This window comes from Choloepus didactylus, chromosome 2 (assembly GCF_015220235.1).
Source record: "Choloepus didactylus isolate mChoDid1 chromosome 2, mChoDid1.pri, whole genome shotgun sequence".
Classification (NCBI taxonomy): Eukaryota; Metazoa; Chordata; class Mammalia; order Pilosa; family Megalonychidae; genus Choloepus; species Choloepus didactylus.
The window spans coordinates 15,977,869-16,000,412 of NC_051308.1; the positions used below are offsets into that span (position 1 = coordinate 15,977,869).

General features: G+C 34.9%; 1 protein-coding gene across 1 annotated transcript in view; it reads left to right on the top strand.

Annotated features, from left to right (window-relative positions):
- TSNAX (translin associated factor X) overlaps positions 1 to 21,807 on the top strand; it is a 37,429-nt gene extending 15,622 nt beyond the window's left edge. Inside the window, exons 5-6 of the mRNA XM_037820917.1 lie at positions 16,297 to 16,424; positions 20,140 to 21,807. Coding sequence (XP_037676845.1) covers positions 16,297 to 16,424; positions 20,140 to 20,517 — 506 coding nt within the window. The 3' untranslated portion in view covers positions 20,518 to 21,807. The remainder of the gene's footprint in view (positions 1 to 16,296; positions 16,425 to 20,139) is intronic.
- Positions 21,808 to 22,544: the final 737 nt, after the last annotated feature.

Below are 22,544 nucleotides of genomic sequence, written 5' to 3' on the forward strand. Positions count from 1 at the left end.
GGTGGAGTGGGGAGGAGGTAAGCTAAGACATTCAGCACACTTATCTCTGTCAGTTCTCAGGGTTGGCTGGAATCCGGAAGTGACATTGCCAGGCCACAGGTATGTTGTCGATCTTCTTAGAGATATAGCTCAGAAGTGTTGGTATTTATCGATTGCCTGTATATGCACATTACACTGCCATAAGGGGATTCAGTGAATTAACAGCTACTACTCCTTCCCCTGTAGCTGGTGTAGTAGTCGTAACCACAGATAGACGGATCTATAGCAGGAAAATGTTTCAGTCATATAGAAATAGGTATGCATGAATAATTTTGAGACACACTGGGCAGGAGGGTTGGGGTTGAGGAGCAAGTTGGGTTTCTTAGTTTCTAGAAGCTCTTGATCTGATGAAGCAGTACAGTCTGAATGTCTTACTTCATTAAAGGAAACAAAAACCTCATTCTGCAAATTCTTCCGAGTATCCTATCAACTTGGATAATTAAAGGCATGAATTTGAGTAACTTCCATAATTTTTATGATATTTCCATCATGTCACATAGTAAACCTATCTTGCAAAAATTCATGGCAATGCAATATAATAAAAGATGACCACAATAGTTTTCATTTTTGACTTCAATCTGTACTTAAAACTTGTATTTTCCTCACCATATTGGTGCTCCGTCTTTGATAAGTGATGCCATATTTTTCATGTTTAGATTAAACTTCTCAGTTCCTTATTAGTTCATGCTTAGACCCTAATAATCCTGTCAATTTAAAAGTTCCCCAGATGTCTGGTGGGACATAGTAGATTTGCTGTAGTTGGCCCAGTAGCTCTATTTGGTAAGCCCTTAGTTCATGAGAGTAAGGAAAGAGTTTTTTGTTGGGGGGGGGGGGGGGCATATAGATAATGATACCAAAAGAAACCTAGAAAGTTGTGTTGGCTTAAAGAACAAAACAGAAATGGGGAGGGGTTAGGGGAAGGAGCTAGGGAAGTGTTCCTTAAATCAGGAAGGAAGCTCTGCTTTCTTGGAGAGAGTTTAGATAAGACATTAATAAAATGGGAGTAATCTTTTTTCAGATTTTCCCACTTCACTGTGTCATTAAAGATTATGACATTAAAGATTATTACAGGCATCATAATCTATGTTAGGTCTCTGTTTATTATTTGTGAATTTTAACAACTCTCACTTTCCTCCACAGAAGTCTTTAAAATAAGTAAAGATTATTTTTATAAAGTGAGGGGATAAAGCCTTCAAATTAAGAGGTTTCTGGGACTTAAAATTTTGCTGACAGATATTTTATTTGATAAAATAAGGTTATTTATAATTAGAGAAACATTAACAATATGATGCTTATGAATAGCATGCTGCTTATAATTGTTAAGTGCTTGTTTTGGTGTTACTCCAAATAGTTGTTCTTTTGACTTGAAGATAAAAGAATTCTGGCATTGAACTAAAGGAGTTCTGTGCTTTTCCTCATTAAGAATAGTGCTAATGGCACGCAGAGCATTTCCTTTATGGATACTTGGTGTGAGTGCAGACATTGAGTAGGCTACTAATAATTGAACAACAACCAAAAGTTTGGTCTGTTTTCTGCAGATTTCTTATCAGTATAGATTACAGATTGTCCCAAGGAATGGTTGAACAAGGGAATGCAGTTATTTAAAATGAGTCACTTAGAAGAAAAAAAAAAGACTTTGTGTCCTATCATGGGTTTTTTTTTTTTTTTTCCTTGAAAAATTAATAGTTGGGGAAGAGTAGTAGGATTCTGCAGTCCTCCATCTCAAAGAAAAAAAACATTTTTTTTTTTTAGTTTTTATCACTGTGTTAATGATAAAAATCATCTTTTTTTTTAGACATTTTGTTGTACAAAACTAAATCCAGATCTAAATAATATTTTAATACTTTTATGCAAGATATAAAAGATGGGTTGAAGTTGGTGTTTTGTGCAAGTTGGAGATATTTTTTAGGCTACTTTTATTTATATTCATGACCTCATTTGATCTTTGCAGTATCCCTATGTCATGGATATTATAATTACCACTTCACAAGTGGGGAAATTGGGACTTAGAGAGGTTAAACAACTTGCCCAAGGTCATAAACTAGTAAATGGTAGAGCCATTATGTACCATTGGATTCTTGCCATAAGAATTTAATTTACCTTTTGACTTTAGAACCTAACCCCTAGTAAAGGCTCTTGCTTAAACTCCACTACTTCCTTTAGAATTCTTTTAAAATATACTGTATTAAGGTTTTCCTTATAAACCCAGCATAGATTGTTGCCCTTGCTCTGCTTTATTTTTTCATAATACTTAATACCTTCTAACATACTAATTTCCTTATATATTATATTTCTTCAGAATATTTTTCTCCCACTAGAATGTAGGCTCTACAAGTCTTTATAAGGATTCTTTTTTCCTTTCATTTCTGCATCTCAGACACTTAATAGGTGCTCAGTAAATGGTTGTTGTATTAAGAACAGAAGTATTTTAAAAGGGCATTTCTTTTTTATTCAGCCACATCATTTATCCGAAGATTGGCTTTTACAAGTTTTTATTTTACTGCTTTTAGTTCCTTCCAAAAGAAGACATATTTCCAGAGGTTATTACTTAGACATAATGGTAGGAATAAAATCAGTGTTAATTTTTAGGGAAGTTCTAAAGCTTATTATATCATTAGGCTAGTACAGAGAAATTTGATACAGATTCAGCATATAGGTAAAGCTGAGAAGACTCACTGAAAAAATGAACTAGGATATAAAGATTTGTAAGCATTTGGAGTAATAGTAGGAAGAATTTAGCAACAGGAAAGAAATAGTTGAGAAATTGAATTTATCTGTTTATGAGTGAGATTAGAAGAGAAGTACCCGAGATGTTGGTTAGTTAAGGGAAAGCTAACTGCAAAGCAGATGAATGAACCATGAAATCTCAGTGACTTGATGAAATAAAAATTGTTTCTTTCTCACTTAAAGTACAGTTTTGCAGTGGTGATTAGAGTGTGTGCACATGCCCTTGCTCTGTCTCATTTAGTCATTTAGGGGGCTCTGCTATTATCAGCACATGGTTTCCAAGATCAACTAAGGTATCCATACCCAACTGGCATATTGTGGACCAGCCCTGGAAGTGGCATAGATCATACTTCTGCCCACACTTTATTATTGGCCGGTAGCGTAGCCACATCTAACTGCAAGAGTGGGAAACCTGGTCAAGGAGGAAAATGAAATGGGTGTGATAATAGTTAATTTTTCTTTGCCCAAAATGGTAATTTGTTGTCTTTTTAGGGTTAGTGGAAAATCCAGGTATGTGCGCGTTTAAAAGTTTTCTGAATAGATATTTAGTTTGTTTGAAAGCATCTAGTTGCCTAACTTGAAAATCATTTACAGCTGAAAGAGTGGTTAGAGGACATACTTGACTATTTTGTAAATGAGCTTGATGATGGTGTTGGAACTGTAATCTGACTCATTTTATCTACTCTGATAATATTTTCTGCTAGACGACATTTGCTTTCTGATCGCTAGTGTCTGGTGCTATATAGTGTAACTTTTCTCCAAGGCCAAAGGCATTTTATTGAAGATTATGGATCCTATATCTGGTTAAAGACTCTTATCCTTCCTTTAATTTTGCCTATATATGTAAGTAAAGTAGAAATAGTTTAAATATGCATTTAAATATTGTATGATTCAGTAAACATTTTTTATGGCTATTTTAACCACAATTTAATAGGTATAGTTTCATATTGCAAACTTCTGTGGTGAATAGTACGACCTTGAGAAAAATCTCTATAGGTATTCTCTGGGTTATGAAAATTCAGTTTGTGGACATTCTGTATAAATAAATGTGTGGTACACACTACTTTAGATTGCCCAAGTATATGAAGATTGTTTAGCGCAGTTTCTCTTTTGTATATTTGGACATTCCTAGTACTTTCCTGAAATCCTCTTGCAGAAGGTTATTTTTTTGAGGTCTATCAGTTGATAAGGATTGGACTAAATAGGGAATATGGGAAAGAATACTTTTCTCCCACTAGAATGTAGGCTCTACAAGTCTTAATAAGGATTCTTATAAAAAGAAGAGATGGCTTCTTATTCAGTTTTGGAAATACTGCACCAGTTAAAGCAGCCCTCATTGCTTGACAAACTCCATTTTATTTTGTTATGCTTTAATAGGATAAACAATAGTCTTCCATTAATATAGTTCACTATTACTTCTTAGCTAACTAAAAAGTATCTTAGAATCATCCAGGTTAACATGTTGGAAGAACAGTGGCCTCTCTCAGTTGTGAGCTAATACACTAAAAAACAAAACAAAACAAAAAAGGAACTTCTTTTAAAAAGTTAAAAAAAATATTGTTTAACAGAAATTAATGCCAGGCATTCTTATTTTAATTATTCTCACCTCAATTTAATTCATCAAATAGTTACTAAGGACTCATATTAGAAACTGACATATTAGTCTGTATAAATTTTGCAGCATAGGTAAATGTCTGTACTTTACAAATGAGGAAATAAAGTGCAGAAAAATTAGTAAAATTACCTTAGTAATTTTACACAGCTAATAAGGGACTAAATTGGCTTTTTAAAAAAAATTAGTGATATATTTTATTTAACCCAATATGTCCTAAAATTATCATTTCAACATGTAATCATTATAAAAGTTGCTAATGAGATATTTTACGTTTTTTGGTACTAAATTCTCAAAATCCGAATTCCAGCTGATAAATGTAGAAGGAATAAATGTAGAGTTAAATAGAAAATGACATTTGTCAAATACCACTGTAAAAATTGTCAGCACAATCCATTCATGGATGCTAAAATTAGAGGGTGAAAGTTTGAAGAATAAAGGATATTTTCATATTCTGAAAATATCTGCCCCGGTATATTTATTAATTACATAAGGAAATATGTAATTAATGGCTTCTGGTTTCAATGGCTTCTTCAAATGTCTCCTAAATTGGCTTTTGAACCTGTAACATCTTTATTTCAAGTCTGTGCTTTCCATTATGCCATTGTCATTTTATAGGGGCAGGGAGGTAAGGAGATTCTAGTGGTCATTCTGGATGTGAAATGAATAGGGCCTAATGTGGCATTAGCAGTGGGGATGGAGAGGGAAGGGCATGTTTTCAGGAGATTTGTGTTTTGTTTTTCTTTTTTTTTTTCTGTCCACCTCGGTGAGTATCATTTGTTGAGAAGAAAACAGAAAGATGGATGGGTTTTGGATGTGATTAATTGGAAATTATAGGGAAGGCAGTTGGATATATGGGTCTGGAGAGCTCAGGGTGCAAGTCTAATCTGAAGTTACAGCCTTAGAGTCATCAACTTATAAATTGTAGTTGAAGTTATAAACACAGATAAGATTATTCAAGGCGAGTGTAGAGTGAGAAGAAAGCGGAAGACTGGGGCCTGTGGAACCTTGACTAATGGGAAGGAAGTTGAAGATACAGAAAAAGAATATTTGATGGAATAGAATACCTGAGGAAACAAGACAGGATGGATGGGATTGAGAGCTTAGTTAGATTGACAAGCCTTATAGGAGAGGAGGGTCCCTTCTTCTCAGGTGGGAGGAAGGTAGTATGGTGGTAGACAGTGGAGGAACTTCTCACTCACTAAGAGCATTTTAGTTTACCTGGACAATAAATGTGATCTTTTCTGAATAGAAATAGAAATGAATGAGATAGAACGTTAGATTAATTTATGGTTAGGGTTATGCTCGATATTGTCTACTATTAACTGTGATAAGTAAAATTAATTAGTAATGTAAATTTTAGCACAATTGGTTTATCACAGATTCCAAATATGCATTTTGGTTTGTGCACTGAAGCTAGGGACAGGGAAGCTGCAGATGTTACCTTTTTTTGGGGGGTGGGGGGTGGAGTGTGCTGGTATGTTGGCTTTTGAGTTCAAAAGTCCAGAGGTAGGGTGAGGTGGGAAGCTTGTGTTGTGCACCTGAGCTGTGGACCTGATCTGTAAACCTCCAAAAGAAAACCCTGTCCAGAAGAGAAGCAGATAGTATCTGGAGAGGCTACCTGAGGCGAGGAATATAAACAGATATTTCACAGAGAGCATATTCCCTCTAGTTCAAATTGAATGTCTTTTGGGTGAGTACGGGGAACTTCGCTTTATTTGAAACAGCCCCTAATGGAGAGGGGAGTGGCTGTTTCCTTTTCTCTTCCAACCTCCCTCATCTCCCGTTGTTGGAAAGAGAGGATGGCCAGAGGAACAGAGATTTGAGGAATGGTGGGGGAAATTGGCAACTGGGATTGGGGGCAGCCTTGTGAATCCCCCACATCAGCAGGATCCCCAGTCACCTTATGACTATCATTTCAATGGGGTATGTCATGGGAAAAGTTTGATAATTGGTCCCCACATCAAATCATGACTCAGATAAGGGCATCATTTGGCCAGAGACAGCCAAATCAAATAAAAGCTGTTCCAACAGCATTTAGAAATCAAGAAATGATTCGAGAATTATCAGAAGGATTTTATGAATGATTTATGCTATACCATGGTAAGCTGTTTTATTATAAATGTAGTCTACTGTATTAAGAGAATAAAATAAAATATTTTAAAATTTGGGCTTATATTGATTAATGTAATAATTTATAACCCTGTTAATATTTCGAATGTCATCCCAAGGGACAAGGAACTTAAAAGTACTGACAAGGGTTGTTTAAGGGATTCCTGGAGGGATTAAGCTACATAGGGACAGAATGCGATCCTTTGGTATTAGAAGAATCACCTCTGGTGGGTTTAAAAGATCTGTTTTTAACAGATAAGATTTATTGAATGAGGTGTAGCAGAAAGAGGTTTTGCCGTCGCACAGATCTGGGCTTACATGTTTGCTTAAATATTCCCTTCACTTTGTAACCTTGGAACAAAACATAAAACCTTTTTTAATTTTGGCTTTCTCAGTTTTAGAATGGATACTGTAATAGCTACCTTATGGAATTGTTTTAAAAAATGTAATGAAATAGGTTTATGGAAAGCATTTCTTATTTTATTTGGCACATAACAGTTAACAAATATTTATTCCCTTCTGCAATTCAGCAGAATTAATCTCTAAATAGTATTCTAAGTTCTAAAATTGATTTTCGTTTTGGAAAAAACTCAGTAGTGCTGATTTGCTCAAAGTATTCTCTTCAGTGCTAAAGTAAAAGTCCTCAGACAAAATCCAAATTAGTTGAATTGCATTAAAGTTTTACCATTGTTAATATAATTGCACTTACTTACAAAGCTAATGCTTAATAGATACATTTATGATGTACATCTCATGTTTTTTGTTGTTTTTACATTTCATGTATTTGAGGATAGATTTTTAACAGAGTGGCCCAGGAATCAAAGGTAGATCTGATTTCAGTGATCTGGTGAAGATAACCTGTGTAAAAATGCAAGTGGTACTGTTTCAAATCGTTACAAATACAATTTTTAAATTAAGATATAATTCACGTGCCATAAAATTAACATTTTAAAATTGTGCAGTTCACTGGTTTTTTGTATACTCACAAGGTTGTGCAACTCTCACCATTATCTTTATTCCAGAACATTTTCATCACTGAAAAAGAAACCCTATACCCGTTAGTGGCTGTTGCTCAATCCCTCTTCCCCCGCAACTGGCAACCACTTAACTACTTTCTGTCTCTATGGGTTTTAGTATTCTAGATATCTCATATAAATAGAATCATACAATATGTGACCTTTTATTTGTGTTTTTTTTTTTCACTTAGCATGATGTTTTCAAGGTTTCATCTGTGTTGTAGCATGTGTCAATACTTCATTTTTATGGATGAATAAAATGTGGATTATACCGCATTTCATTTTTCCACTTGTCAGTTGATGGACATTTAGATTCTTTCTACTTTTTAAATATTATGAATAATGCTACTATGAACATTAATTTTCAATTTTCTGTGTGGACTTAAGTTTTCAGTTAAACTTGAGTATATACCTAGCAGTGAAATTGCTGGGGCATACAGTAAACAATTATTTATTTATTTATTTAAAGCATTAAAAACCTTTAATGCTTTAAAAAATTGAGTAAAAGTTAAGTCATGTGAAATTCAAGTTTATAATGAAATCTGTCTTGTCTGTTTATCTTTGTATATGGTTTTTTTTAAAAATATAACAGCTTTATTTAGGTATAATTCCCATACCATTCAGTTCATCCATTTAAATTGTACAATTTGATGGTTTTAGTGTATTCACAGTTATGCAGCCATCACCACAATCAATTTTAGAATGTTTTCAACAACCCTCCTGAAAGCCCGTGTATTAACAATCACTCCCCTTTTCACCTTAAACCCCCTTCCCCCCATCTCTTGCAACCATTAATCTACTTTCTGTCTCTGCAGATTTGCCTGTTGTGGACATTTTATATTACCATCATTTGGTAATATAAACAAAAGTTCATTAAATGTCATATTCAGAATGCATTCCTAAATAATTTGTCTTAACTCAGGAGAGAAGTTCATTGGAGTAAGAGCCACATTATTTTAATTATGGTATGTTACAAATTCCAGGACATCACAGATTAATTTTAGCCAAGAATACTTTCTTACTGTTTCAGTGACTCACTATCAGTAACAGTGTACCAGGAGGCAGTTACTTGGCTCCTCTGATATATTTTAGGGGTACAGTTCTATTCAATATGGATAAAATTTTGGAAGAAAAGCAGCTGCCTCCTAGTCTTTTTGTATATGGTATTTAATAGACAATTGGATTGGGTATTTATTGCTTAAATAAAAAATAGGTAAAAATGATCAGAAGCCTTTAGTTGGTTTTCCCTGTATATGTTCTAATAGGGGAACAAGGAGAAAAATAATAAATTACATAAAAGCAGCCTACAGACTTCTCTCTTACTGGCAGCTGATTCTGTAAATAATTTTATTTGGATTTCATCCAAAGCGAAAACAGAAGGGGAAGGCATTGTTTGATAGAATATGGCATTAAGTTGGAATTTTTCACCTTGGGAATTAGTCACTGAAAATAGCGGATGTCCTTTTCATCAAGTTGAAACATAACTTGTTTAAACATCCTTTTAACTACATGTGACCAAAAATGCTTTTCAGTGTTTGGGATCAGATGTCCTTGAACTTTCTCTGTGGTATAGCATGAAGCCTAATTTCTATGGAACAGAAATGACCCTCTCATTTCTGAAATAACTTGAGCCAAACACATCCCAAAGAACTTAACTAATGACTTTAGATACACTTGAAAATTTAATGTCTCATAGTGACCCACATTTTATAGATTGGCACCACAGATAAACTTTTTTGAGGGCTCTTGTTTCATAGTCTCTTTTTCCCCCTATAAAATATAAGATAGATAAATATAAGACCTCTAATCCTGAACTTCATTTTGTACTCTAATTTTGTAAGAATATTTGTTTGTTAATGGACTTAAAAATCCAAGGTATTATAAATTAAGCATAATTAGATAGTTCTGAACACCAATTTTTAAAATTTTTTTTCAAAGTTCTTATAGTTTCATAAAACTAGTGAGGAGGAACAGGGAGAGATTATTGGAAGCAATTAAACATTTGAGTACCTTTTATATATGAGTATCTTTGGGAATAGGGGAGGGGTGGAGTAAAGCTGTAAAGGCATGGTCCTTGCCCTGTGGTACAAAATAGGTAAACAGCTGTAATACAAAGCCTATTGAAAATTTTGAAGTTCAAGTATTAAGTGGTAGAAATAAAGAAATGATTGCTGCTTTGATTAGGGTGTATCAAAGCATTTAAACTTTTTTTATATGTAAAAACAAAAAAGATGGGAGAGAGGGCTTCCTTTCATGAGCACAGAATGACCTGGAGGCATAGAAGTGTATAGTATGTTTGAAAGACTAGTGAATATGGTTAAACAAAGCATGGAGAAAAGCTGAACTGGGGTTTAGTGGAAAAAAGTCAGAAAGACAAATATGTTTTAATGTGGAATTGAATGTAATGAAGCAGGTAAAGGTGGGAAAGGCATAAACTTTTGTATTGCAGAATCTTATTTTCATTTGGTGAATTTAATATTATTTCATATGCAGTTGTTTATAAGATTTCAAATATTTTAGCAACAAGATACTATTAACTTTTAAATTATTCAGTAGTGCCTTGTTGCAGAAGCAAACAGCATCTCTGCCATATAATTTAGCTTCAGGAAGATGGATTTTTTTTGATATTTCAATAGGAAAAATAGTTCATAACATTCTGGGTTCAAAAAGTAATGTAGAGATCATGATGTCTAGAACTTTTGATTTACAATTGATATTCAAGCCTGGTAGTTGGTTGTACTTAGTTGATTTCACTAACTACAAATCATTGTTTGAAATATGTTTATTAAAACCACTCCATGTGCTTTAAATTGACTCACATGCATAAAAAAATCTCTTTACAAAAATAAAGTCAGACAAATTTTTTTTCCATTGACAAAAGAATGGTTTTTTACCATATGTTCTCATGTAGTTAATATCTTTATTAAATTAAGTTCATTCAGAATCAGGAGTAGTTTTAAAAATATTAGTTTGCCTTTTCACTCTCTTCCTCCCCCTCCCCCCTCACTTTTTCTTCTCCAAGTGGTGAACTTTGAAATTTAAAATTATTTCTCTTTTATTATGCAGGGCTAAATATAGTCCCTACCCTAAACTTAGCTCTGTTTCTATCCTGGGCTGTCCCAAAATGCCTTAAAGTACTTCTTAAATAAAAGGGCATCAGTATTGGTACTCTATTCTATCATAAAGGACCTGGGAAAACTGAAATTTCCGTTTTTCCCTGAACAGTATAAAATTTTTAAGAAATGATATTTCTCCATTGATGTCTGTAAACAAAAGAGCACAGTATAGCAATTTTTGTTCCCTCTTGAATGAACTGTGCCACCTTGCTTAGAAAGCTGAAGTGGTTGCAATCTTCTTGATGTTGTTTTCTTTTAAATAGTAGGTTTTCTCTATTTTCTGCTGTTTTAATAAAATTATAATCATAGTGTATATGTTGTTTTATAATTTTTATTTCCGTAATGTATTTTTTATCTTTTCACATGGGCATTTTCCTACTTCCTATGGTATTATGAGAACCTGTAACAGGGGGTTTGACTTAGAATGGGGTGCAATCAGAGATGATTGTTTCATGAAGTGATGGTTCATTGAATTCTAAAGGGTTAGTAGAAGTTAATTAGGTGAAGGAATGAAGAGAGTATAGAAGGGAGGCCAAAGGAATAATAACATGCAAAACTTCTCAAGCAAGAGAGGGCATGTTATGGATGAGGAACTGAAAAGGGTAGAGGTGTAGTTGAAGTACAGAAAGTGTAGGAGAGATTAGAAGAGTTTTGCATCATATCGAAGTTTAAGTTATGTGAATTCTGTAAATCATTCTGCCTCACCAGGTATGTCATTCCAACTTTTCACAATATTGCCATGGAAAATAGATTGGTTCATTTTTTTTTTTTTTTTTTTTTTCATAATCATAATCTGTTTTTATTAGATTATCATTCCCCCTCCACTAATTGGTATCTCTAGGTCCCCTACATTCTACAGTATAAAACATTGTGCATTTTTCACAGAATTCACATTAGTGGTAACATACAATATCTCTCTTTTTGTGCCTGGCTTATTTTGCTCAGCATTATGTCTTTTTTTTTTTTTTTTTTTTAATCTTCATTTTATTGAGATATATTCATATACCACGCAGTCATACAAAACAAATCGTACTTTCGATTGTTCACAGTACCATTACATAGTTGTACATTCATCACCCAAATCAATCCCTGACACCTTCATTAGCACACACACAAGAATAACAAGAATAATAATTAGAGTGAAAAAGAGCAATTGAAGTAAAAAAGAACACTGGGTACCTTTGTCTGTTTGTTTCCTTCCCCTATTTTTCTACTCATCCATCCATAAACTAGACAAAGTGGAGTGTGGTCCTTATGGCTTTCCCAATCCCATTGTCACCCCTCATAAGCTACATTTTTATACAACTGTCTTCGAGATTCATGGGGTCTGGGTTGTAGTTTGATAGTTTCAGGTATCCACCACCAGCTACCCCAATTCTTTAGAACCTAAAAAGGGTTGTCTAAAGTGTGTGTAAGAGTGCCCACCAGAGTGACCTCTCGGCTCCTTTTGGAATCTCTCTGCCACTGAAGCTTATTTCATTTCCTTTCACATCCCCCTTTTGGTCAAGAAGATGTTCTCCATCCCACGATGCCAGGTCTACATTCCTCTGTGGGATATGTTAAACAAAGGAGAGGGAAGTATCAAGGGTGTTTGCCAGGTTTCTGACTTAGTGTGCCGGTTTGACTGTATTATGTCCCCCAGAAAAAGCCGTATTCTTTGATGCAATCTTGTGGGGCAGACATAATAATGGGGATTAAGTTGGAACGTTTGGATTAGGTTGTTTGCATGGAGATTCGCCCTACCCAACTGTGGACGATAACTGATGGGATATTTCTGTGGAGGCATGGCCCCACCCATTCGGGGTGGGCCTTGATCAGTGGAGCCATATAAATGAGCTGGCTCAAGGAGAGGAAACTGAGTGCAGCTGGGAGTGACGTTTTGAAGAGGAGCAAGCTTGCTAGAGAGGAACGTCCTGGGAGAAAGCCATTTTGAAACCAGAACTTTGGAGCAGACGCCAGCTACATGCCTTCCAAGCTAACAGAGGTTTTCTGGACGCCATTGGCCATCCTCCAGTGAAGGTACCTGATTGCTTGGACACTTTATGGCCTTAAGACTGTTGCTGTGTAGCCAAATAAACCCCCTTTTTATAAAAGCCAATCCATCTCTGGTGTCTTGCATTCCGCAGCATCAGCAAACTAGAACACTTAGCAAGTGAATGAATGTTAGGATCATCCACTAAGTTAGGAAACGCTGGAAGATGACCAGGTTTGGGAGGAAGATTTTAAGTTCATTGTTGGATGTATTGATTTTGAGATGTCCGATTTTGACATTCTTCTGATGGGGATGTCAAGTAAGCATTTGAATGTATCTGTAAGCCAGAGATATAAATTTGAGGGATGGCAGGGTTAATTGAAGCCAAGTGTAGATGAGCTTGAGAAAACCTAAGAGAGGTTGAAGGGAAAGCAGGAGATGATGCAATCAGAGGAACCAAGGGGAAACATGTTTAAAGAAGGAGGAAGTGTTCAAAGATGCCATATACTACAAAAATTAAGACTGAACAAAGAAATTTAGCTCTGAAGGGGACGGAAGGAGATGGGGCAGTAGGTGGAGGAAACGATAGGGGCGATGGATGGAGAGATCTGAGCATGTTTACATATTGCCAGTAAGGGTACAGTAGAGACCATAAAGCGGAACACCCAGCATCTTGAAGGGATAATTCATGTTAAGCTTCTTGCTGGAATTGGACTGTCTGTAGAGTGACTGGCCCAGAAGATAGAATACCTCCCCTATGTATTAGATGTGAAGGAAAAATAATAACTGATTTTAGTTTCCTAATTCCTTGTTTTATCAGTCAGGGTCCAAACGGGAGATAGACCACACAGTAATTTGTACGGGAAAATTTTATACAAAAAATTATTAGCTTTATATCTAAAGAATTACCTAATTAGAGGAAAAGAGAACTCTGATGAGTACAGGAATTCAGATAGAGGGAGCAGCCACTACCTCTAGAGCTGAGCCAGAGCATCCAAGAAGGAACAAATCTGGAAGATCCCCCCTACCCATGACCCACTACCCCACCTCCCGTTTTGAATTCCAGACCGCATTGGAGAGGTGTGGACATGGTTCACTAGATGGCAAAGAAGTTCGCTGAGGTGTTGTGCTGATGGATCTCTTTGGGAAGGTGCCATGCCACGTAACTTCCCACCCAAGGGAGTGACTCCCTGGGAAGCTGTTCTCTGCGGTGCAAGGGAAGCTACCCCCAGAGAGATTTTCATATGCTGCTGACCACCTTGAGCTGCTGGTTGTCCCATGCTTACGAGGCTGCTAAGAGGGGCATAGTGGAACAGGAAGAGAAGCTCCTTCCTTCTGCACTGTCCTTCCAGCGTACTCTACTAATAAAATTTAACATCATACCAACTGGTGAAGGATAAACGTTTTGAGGGTCTACCTACATTTTCTGAGTTAATGGGGCTGAGAGTCAATAAATTAGTAGGTGACACAAATATTGTTGGCCTTTGAAGTTTTTCCTGTATTTTGATTTAGTGGTTGTGATGATGAACATCCTTATACATAAATCTTGTGCACTTAACCAAATTGTTTAGTCCAAATCCTATTCATAAGAAGCTAACCACATTAGGGTATATATAGAAGTGTGATTGTTGATCCTTAACATTTTGCTCTTTGATGTCTCTATATTTGTTTTTGTATGCATGAAGTATCTCTGGAAGGAAATGAGAAACACAGACTGTCTTTGGGGAAGTGAACTGTATGACAGGGCCACAGGGATGAGCAGAATAGTGTTCACTGTTTACCATTTTATCCTTTTTAAAATTTTATGAATATGCTATCCATAAAATTAAAAATTTACTAACATATTTTTAATTGTAAATGTAAAAGATGTTATTTGTTTTATTAAACTCAATCTTGTTAATATTATTTCTTAACATAGTATGGTTTATTAAAGAAATTTTTCTGTTCCGTCAACTGTCTTTTTCTGTGTGCTGAAGGCACCTATTTTCTGACCTGTATTTTAACATCATTTGCTGCTGTTAAAAATGAGTCAGGATATTTTCATTCAGTTGTTTCCTCTTATCACTATCAAAACCAGATAATCCATGCCCCTTTGTATTCTTGACCTTTGCGTGATGTCTGATGTGCTGAAGCACAGCTCTCAGCTTCCACAGCCCTGTTGCTGCCAAACCTCATTTTTAATATCAGCCATTGAGAGATTGTGTAAATAGCAGCACTTTTTATGACAGAGTATTAGAGGGACAACTTAAATACTCATGATTCTACTAAGTTAATTTCTGAGTTTTTTTTCTATAATCAGAAATTCTTTTCTCTTCTTCCTGTTTTTCCAGCAAAGCCTTCTAAAAGAAGACTAAGGCTGTTTCTTAACCTGACAATAATGATATAATTATTTTAAGAAATACCTTTTCTCTGTATCCCTTACTGATTAAGGCGTAATAAAATATTGAAAATTGTGGCTATAGAATTTAAACCACTTGAAAAACTATTTATAGTATTATTTAGACTTTTACCAAAATTTACTTTCAATTCAGTGTGGAGTTTTTAGAATTTACATCTAGTTGTCCTGCTTGCAAGTTCCCAGCAAATTCATTATGCATTAACCAGGTCAAGGGCATGCAACACATTTAAAGATGGAGGATATTAGAATCTCTAAAGTCCATCAGCCCAAGGGCCAACAAGGCAAATGGGTACCCTTAACAAGAGGTCTCAGGAGTCAAAGCGGCCTCAGCGGAGAGTCCTAAGCCATTGGCTGGAGGTGCTGGTCGTGGTGCCAGGAGGACAACAGCAAGCCTTGAAGCACAAACACAGGCAGTGGAACCGGAGTCAGGGCCACCTGGTGTCAGTCTGCCTTCCCTGATGGTTCACTGAAGAGGCATCTGCACTGGGTTTTTATGCCTCAGAAATCTGGTCCACAATACTCTTATCAAGGGAGTGTCTCTGTCAGGAATCATGCCAACCCATATATCCTCCCAGAAATGTCTGGGTATCATTGGTTACAGAAACATGTTTTTCTCAATTTATTTACATCTAGTAGTTGACATGTTTACAATGTTTTGGGGATTCAAGATCATTAATACCATTTCAGTAGACAACACTGGTACAAACTGTATTATTTAGCTTAAAAAAAAACTGAAACAATGAAAGTGGAAAGTTATCCTTCATCTTAGATCCATTTTGAACTGTGAGTGATTTTACCTGTTAAAATTTAAGAAAGATCCAATGATCTTTAATTTTATTTGGTTTAATCATTGTTCTACTTTGCTGCTGAAGGAAATAAAAGATAATCTGATGTATAGTTTCTATTTATCAAAGCCTATCAAAATTTATGGAATGGCCCTTTCTTAAATTCTTAGAATTTTTAAACTATTTTAAAATTTCTTTCTAAAATTCTTGGACATTTCTCTGTAGGAAAGAGAGAAGATTTTCAAGACTAATTACTCATGAATAGAAAGAAGAAAATGAGCATATTTATATTAGAGCTGGTGATAAAGTTCAGTCACAGAAATGTTTGCTATTTTTCAGTGCTAGTTCCCACCTTCTACCCTCCAGGTGATTATTTGTATTCTGAGTATCTAATATAGTGCTGGTATTACAACAGGCATCCATTAAACCTTTGTTGGGCTGAGTGATAATAAGTTTGAAGCTTTATTATGATGTTCTTAAAGTGATTGATTTTAGTAATTTTCTTGGTTGGTTTTTCAGGACTGCAGGAATATGTGGAGGCTGTCTCTTTTCAACACTTTATCAAAACACGATCATTAATTAGTATGGATGAAATTAATAAACAACTAGTGTTTACAACGGATAACAATGGGAAAGAAAATAAGACCGTAAGAATTTAAAATCATATTTCACATTTATTGTGTAATTTGTATTATAGTATTTTAAGCCAGTAAATCTGCTGCAATCGTTATTAAGATAGTTGAGTTGGGAATGTTCTTTCTAAAGTGTGATTTGATAGATTCTCAACTAGGGAAATAGTCTCTTCACATATTTTAGTTAATGGATAAAACAAGAACAACTCTGAGAATATTGGGGGAAAATAGTGCTCTGAAAACATTATTGAGTGATTGCTGTAAATCAGCTTTTGGTTTTATTGTGTGCATACCATGTGCCTTTTTTAAAGTACTATCACATTTAATCCTTTTATTACTCTTCTAAGGTAAAAATTAACACCCCCATTTTACAGAGAAGGAAACAGGCTGTTAGAGAGTTTAAGTAACATACCAAAATCCACATTAAGTGTGGCAGAGCTGAGATTTGAGTCCCAGACACTTTGAATCCAAGTCTGTGCTTTTATCTACTCTACCAGTATTTGTCAAAGTGTGCTATGGGGATCACCTGTATCAGGTACCTACCTCAGGATTGTTTTAAAGATTAAGTAATGCATAGCACTTGACACATTAAGTGCTCAATTTTTACTTCTTATAATGTTATCAAAGTGAGAGGTGTTAATCACGTATTAAGTTCATAATTCTTTTATCTGAATTTATGTAGCTCTTTGGGATTGAGAAAAGAGAAACTTTGGCAGTTAAATGTTTAAACAAAATACTGTTTTTTTTTCTGGGTTTCAGGATAAAATATTTAGGCAGTGGATGGTCTATTCTGAATATTTGATACCTCCTGAGATACCAGTACACTTAAAGCTAAAATTAAACAGCCTTTTTCCTTTGTTTATCTTCTTTTTTTCCTTTTAGTTTTTTAAACACCATTCAAGGATTTAGGGTAGGTTGGCAAGTGATGGAAGAAGGAGTGGAAATAATACTTTATTGAATATTACTAAAATGTTAATATTATAAAATGCTTAATTTGGCATGATAGACATTTTGGAAGCCGTGTATTTTCCCAACTTTTAAAATTACTTGAAGGTTGTTAAGAAGGAAATTCATTTTGAGAAGCAAAATTGCTTAATATTTTTTATTCATGCAGTGAAGACTGAATTATGGAAAGAAGTAAGTTAAGCCTGTTTGACCCTCCTTAAATAACATTAAGAAAGTTAATACATTTTGGTATCTCTTCCACACCTTCCTTTCAAGTTGTCTCTAGATCAGAATGAGCATATCAGAGAGAAAAGGCAGAGTGAAACTTAGAGTAAAAGCACTATTTTCAGGATGTAGGTAGTAAATTACTCTAAGATTATGGTGCTTATATATATATATATGTACACGCACACACACACACACACACACACTTCAAGTTGTTAAGACTACATACATAAATAATTTTTCCTTTTAATGCTAAAAATTCTTGGTGCTGAAAATTCTGGGAATTTGATAGGGGAAGATATTTTGCTTCTGATTTGCCTATTGGGAGTATTGTCAGAACCATTTAATTGTGTTTTTTAAAAAACTTACAAAGAATCTCAAACTTACAGAAAATAGTAACACTGTGAATACCCATATACCTACAACCTGTGTCAACAATTTTTAACATTTGAGCCATATTTGCTTCATCTAAATTTTTTTGCCAGGCCATTTCGAAGTAAATTATAGATGTCATGATATTGCATCCCTAAATACTTCAGCATGCCATGTTGAAAAACTGTATTTTAAATATTTTTCTTTTCCCTGGTCTATAAAATGACATCCCCAAAACAGAAATTATTCTTTTGATGAAATTTCTTGAAATTTTATTTTTAACATGCTTCTTTCCCCAAAATCAGCTTCTTAGTTATAACCATGGAACTCCTCTCTTGAATGGTAGAAAGCAGAGAACATAAATATATTCTTAAGCAAAAGTTACTTTTGTAAATGTATCCCTCCATCACCATCTATCATTTCTAAAAAGATGCCAGTTCTCTAATAGTTAGTAGAAACAAAGCATAGTAGGTACTTTTGTGTCATGATGTAGTTTAAAAGGCATCGGAATAACCGGGAAGCCGACTTTGGGTACTTACTCAGTTCTGCCGTTAGTTAGCTATATGACCTATGATGTTTCTCAGATCTCATTTCTTATTCTCTGCAATGAAATGATTGGATCATTTGGTCTCTGAAGAGCTCCAACAATATTAGGATTTATGTATTAGATACAGAGCAACGAGAGTGATCTTAGTAAAACTTAAATTTGACTCTCATTTTCTTGCTTAAGTCTCAATGACTCTTCATTACCCATAGGTGAAGTTAAAGTTCCTTGATTTGACATTTTACACCTTTCCTTCTAGTCTCCTCTTGCACTACTCCTTACTTTAAAATTTAAACTTCATCTGAAAGATTGACCTAACTAGTTCCTGACCTTCACAGGTTTGGAGTTCCCTTTGTCTAAAATTTCCGCTGATGTAATTGTGATTTCACCTGGCTCAGTCCCATACAGTCTTTAAATATCAACTTAAGCGTCACCTCTTCCAGAAAGAATCAAATTTAGGGGGAGAACTCCACATGGAGAGAAGAGATTAACATGATGGTAATGGTGATAACAGCTAACATTTATTGAGTATTTACTTTGTTTGGGGCAGTATGCCAAGAACTTGGTAAATGTTATCTCATTTAATCCTTAAACCTCTGAGGTAGGTACTGTTATCCCATTTTACAGATGAGGAAACTGAGGTTTAGAGAGATGAAATAACTTGCCCAAGGGCACACACCTTATGAAGCAAGGTCCTGGAAGAGGTGGGAGGAGATGGGTCAAGGTCATTTGGAAGAGTTAACCTCAAACAAGAGGAGGGACAACTCATCATCTGAGACTGGAGGATAGAAGGTAAAGATGGATATAAGTAAGTTTTTTCATAGGGATAAAGAAAATTGAGAAGGATTGTGCTAGGTGACCTGGCAATAACTAGGTGAGTGAAATTAGGCAAGATTGTCTACTGAGAGTAAAGAGGTTTGAGACTGAGTAATAGCTATGAGGAGAGCAGTAAGTTTGGACTAGTGTTTGAAAGGACTGGAGAGAAAATCGTCTAAGAAGAAGAGAATTGGTAGGTGCTTTGTAGTGGTATAAACCCTATATAGTTAAGGGTTTTGTTTTATTTAAAAAAAAAAAAAACTCAATAGTACACAGCCACCTGGATAAAAGATTAGCAAGTGTCAAATTTGGTAATGATTCAGGATTGTGTTTTTGTTGAGCAGGTGCAATAAAAAAGCAAGAAGGCTAAGGTAATTGAGAAGGATACATTAAGAAAATAAGAAATCATGACCATAAGTGCTGTGTAGGGAAAGGAGAGAGGCCAGGAAGGGACCCATGGACTTAGGAAAACCTGACAACTTTTGATTTGTCATTTAAATTAATGATTGTTGTGGAATGACGTTATACAATCATTAGACCTTATTTTTAAATGTTTTAATCTTACTTTGAATGGCAAGTGAAGTTGGAAATATAGTTGACTTTATAATGATACAGTATGAGACTTAAAAAGTATTGAGAAGTCATCTGGTTCGACTCAACCCAGGGTATGAATTTCTCTTGTTACATTCTAAATAGTGATTAACTAAAATATATTGTTTTATTTAGAGAAGAGTAGTGTGACTGATCTATTGATTTTGTACCTTATAATAAATGTGATATATGCATTCACTCTTTTTCATAGTGTATTTTCTTTGTGTTTTTTACCAGCCCTCCTCTGATGGACAGGATAAGCAGTTTGATACATGGAGCCTGAAAGTAACACCTGTTGATTATCTTCTGGGAGTGGCTGATTTAACTGGAGAATTGATGCGGATGTGTATTAACAGTGTGGGGAATGGGGACATTGATACCCCCTTTGAAGTGAGCCAGTTTTTACGTCAGGTTTATGATGGATTTTCATTTATTGGCAACACTGGACCTTATGAGGTTTCTAAGAAGCTGTATACGTTGAAGCAAAGTCTAGCCAAAGTGGAGAATGCTTGTTATGCCTTAAAAGTCAGAGGTTCAGAAATTCCAAAACATATGTTGGCAGATGTGTTTTCAGTTAAAACAGAAATAATTGATCAAGAAGAGGGCATTTCTTAGAATAACAATACTCATTAATTCTCTTAAGAACTCTCAAGAGAGACCAGTTTGTAAGACTGTTATGTGGCATTTGATTTAACTATTGTGGCTTTTACATAGAAGTGTTTTCAGTTGTACTTATTTTAAATTGTATACAAGCTGTACATAAAATTATCTGAATGAATCATTTCTTATATCTTATTCATAAAAGCTTGCATAAAAATGTTTGCATATATGCCTATTTCAGATTTTGCTGAATAGCCTTCATATGTGTTGTGAACATGCTTCAGGGTGCACTTTCTGCCATACTTATTTTAATTTACTTTATATGAATTTTGGAGTGCTAATGTTTAGTGGAAGCCATTTATAATTTAAATTGGTGATTTTGTTATATATAGAAAAGATTTCTTAGATATATCTTGACCTGAGCTTCCTGTCTAAATGTCTTCATAATATTGTGCGAAGCCTCCGAAATAGGCTTATTCAATGGAACAACAATTTACAAGTTAATAAGCCCTCAGTATTTTTTGATTTAAGTACTAGTTTATGAGATATTGTAGTAAGAATTCACATCATATTTTGGCTAATTTTAGGTCATTTTGAACTCATAGGAAACAGCCTTCCATAAGAATTGACAGATGCCTAGATGTTGTTAGTTCTTCCATTTATTTTTTTTTTGTCCTTTATCACAGATCTGATAGGGGATTGGAGCTAATGTACTGTGTTCACTGGTTTTTGAGTTAAATTATACTCTTGAACACAGAACTGAAAGGCTTTTTGTAGTGATTATCTAGCAGTTTTTTGTTGTTGTTGTTGTCATTATATTACATTAGGCATGTTTGAAGGCTTTCCTATTCTAACATCTATTAGAAATTACATTTAAATAATTATAACAAAGTTTTGAAAAATTTGAAACACCAAGTTAATCCAAACCTTTATAGCTGTCCAGTTGTGTTAATTGATAGTATAAAAAGTTACCAAAGAAAAGTTACCATGTACAATTCAGCAATAAGACAGTTGTCAACACAGTTGAGAATAATAGTAGTGGTCTCTAGTAATATTTAGAATTGGAATTTGCCTACTAAAACTAATTATAAATTATTCCCTGTGATGTGAAACTGACACGTGAGCTTGATACTTTTGGATGACAACAGACGTTTAAACCCATTTGGTTTTGTGAGTTTTGAGAATCTAGAAACAGTATTTTATTTTTTGAAAGATTCACTGTTTGCAAGGGCTGACTCTTTGAAAATGTAATTTTCCAAAAAAAAATCACCTAAAGAGAAAATAAAATGTAGACATGTCTAGTAATTTAGCTTAATGTTGGTTTTTGTTTTGGAGGCAGTGAGATTTCTTTCTTTTTTGTCTTTCTGTACTCCCATTATATATTTTTGTTTCTTCTACCACTTGAAGTTAAATTTATAAATGTTAAAAAGAGAGTCTTTTAAAACAGTAATTTTGGCCATTGGACATTACAGAAATAGAAGAATTTTCTTTTTATCAACCTCAACTTCTTTTCTGACTATAGACAGTGCAAAAGGCAAGGAGTGGAACTCTACATAGAAGTCAGGGGAAGAATGTGTGACTCTCGAATTTGAATCTGTGTCAGTAGAAACAAAAGGGGAACATTGGGCTTCCAGCAAACCAAGCATATCAGGCTTACCAAGAATCTCAGCTAAGGGCACCAAAAGAAAAAGTCCATGAAAGATGACAAATCTTGTTCACAAGAGAATGCACTATGTAACAACAACCCAAAACCTTGGAAGAAGATAGCATTTTCTCCATTACCATCTAAACTGCCACTGGTCAACTTGATGGCTTGGTGCCATCAATTAAAGCTGAGCACCAGAGGCCAGAAATTAGAAGCATATGAGTGATGCAACTCTGAACATGCTTACCCAAACCAAAAGAGTATCCTGTCACAGCAGAGAAGGCCAAGATCCTGACATGGTTTCAAAGTCAGTGGGGGAAGTGCCTCTGAAAAATTCTGAGAAAAGGAAGATGTCTTCTGAGGGCACTGATCTTCCAGAAGTGGCTCCTTCCCTTGA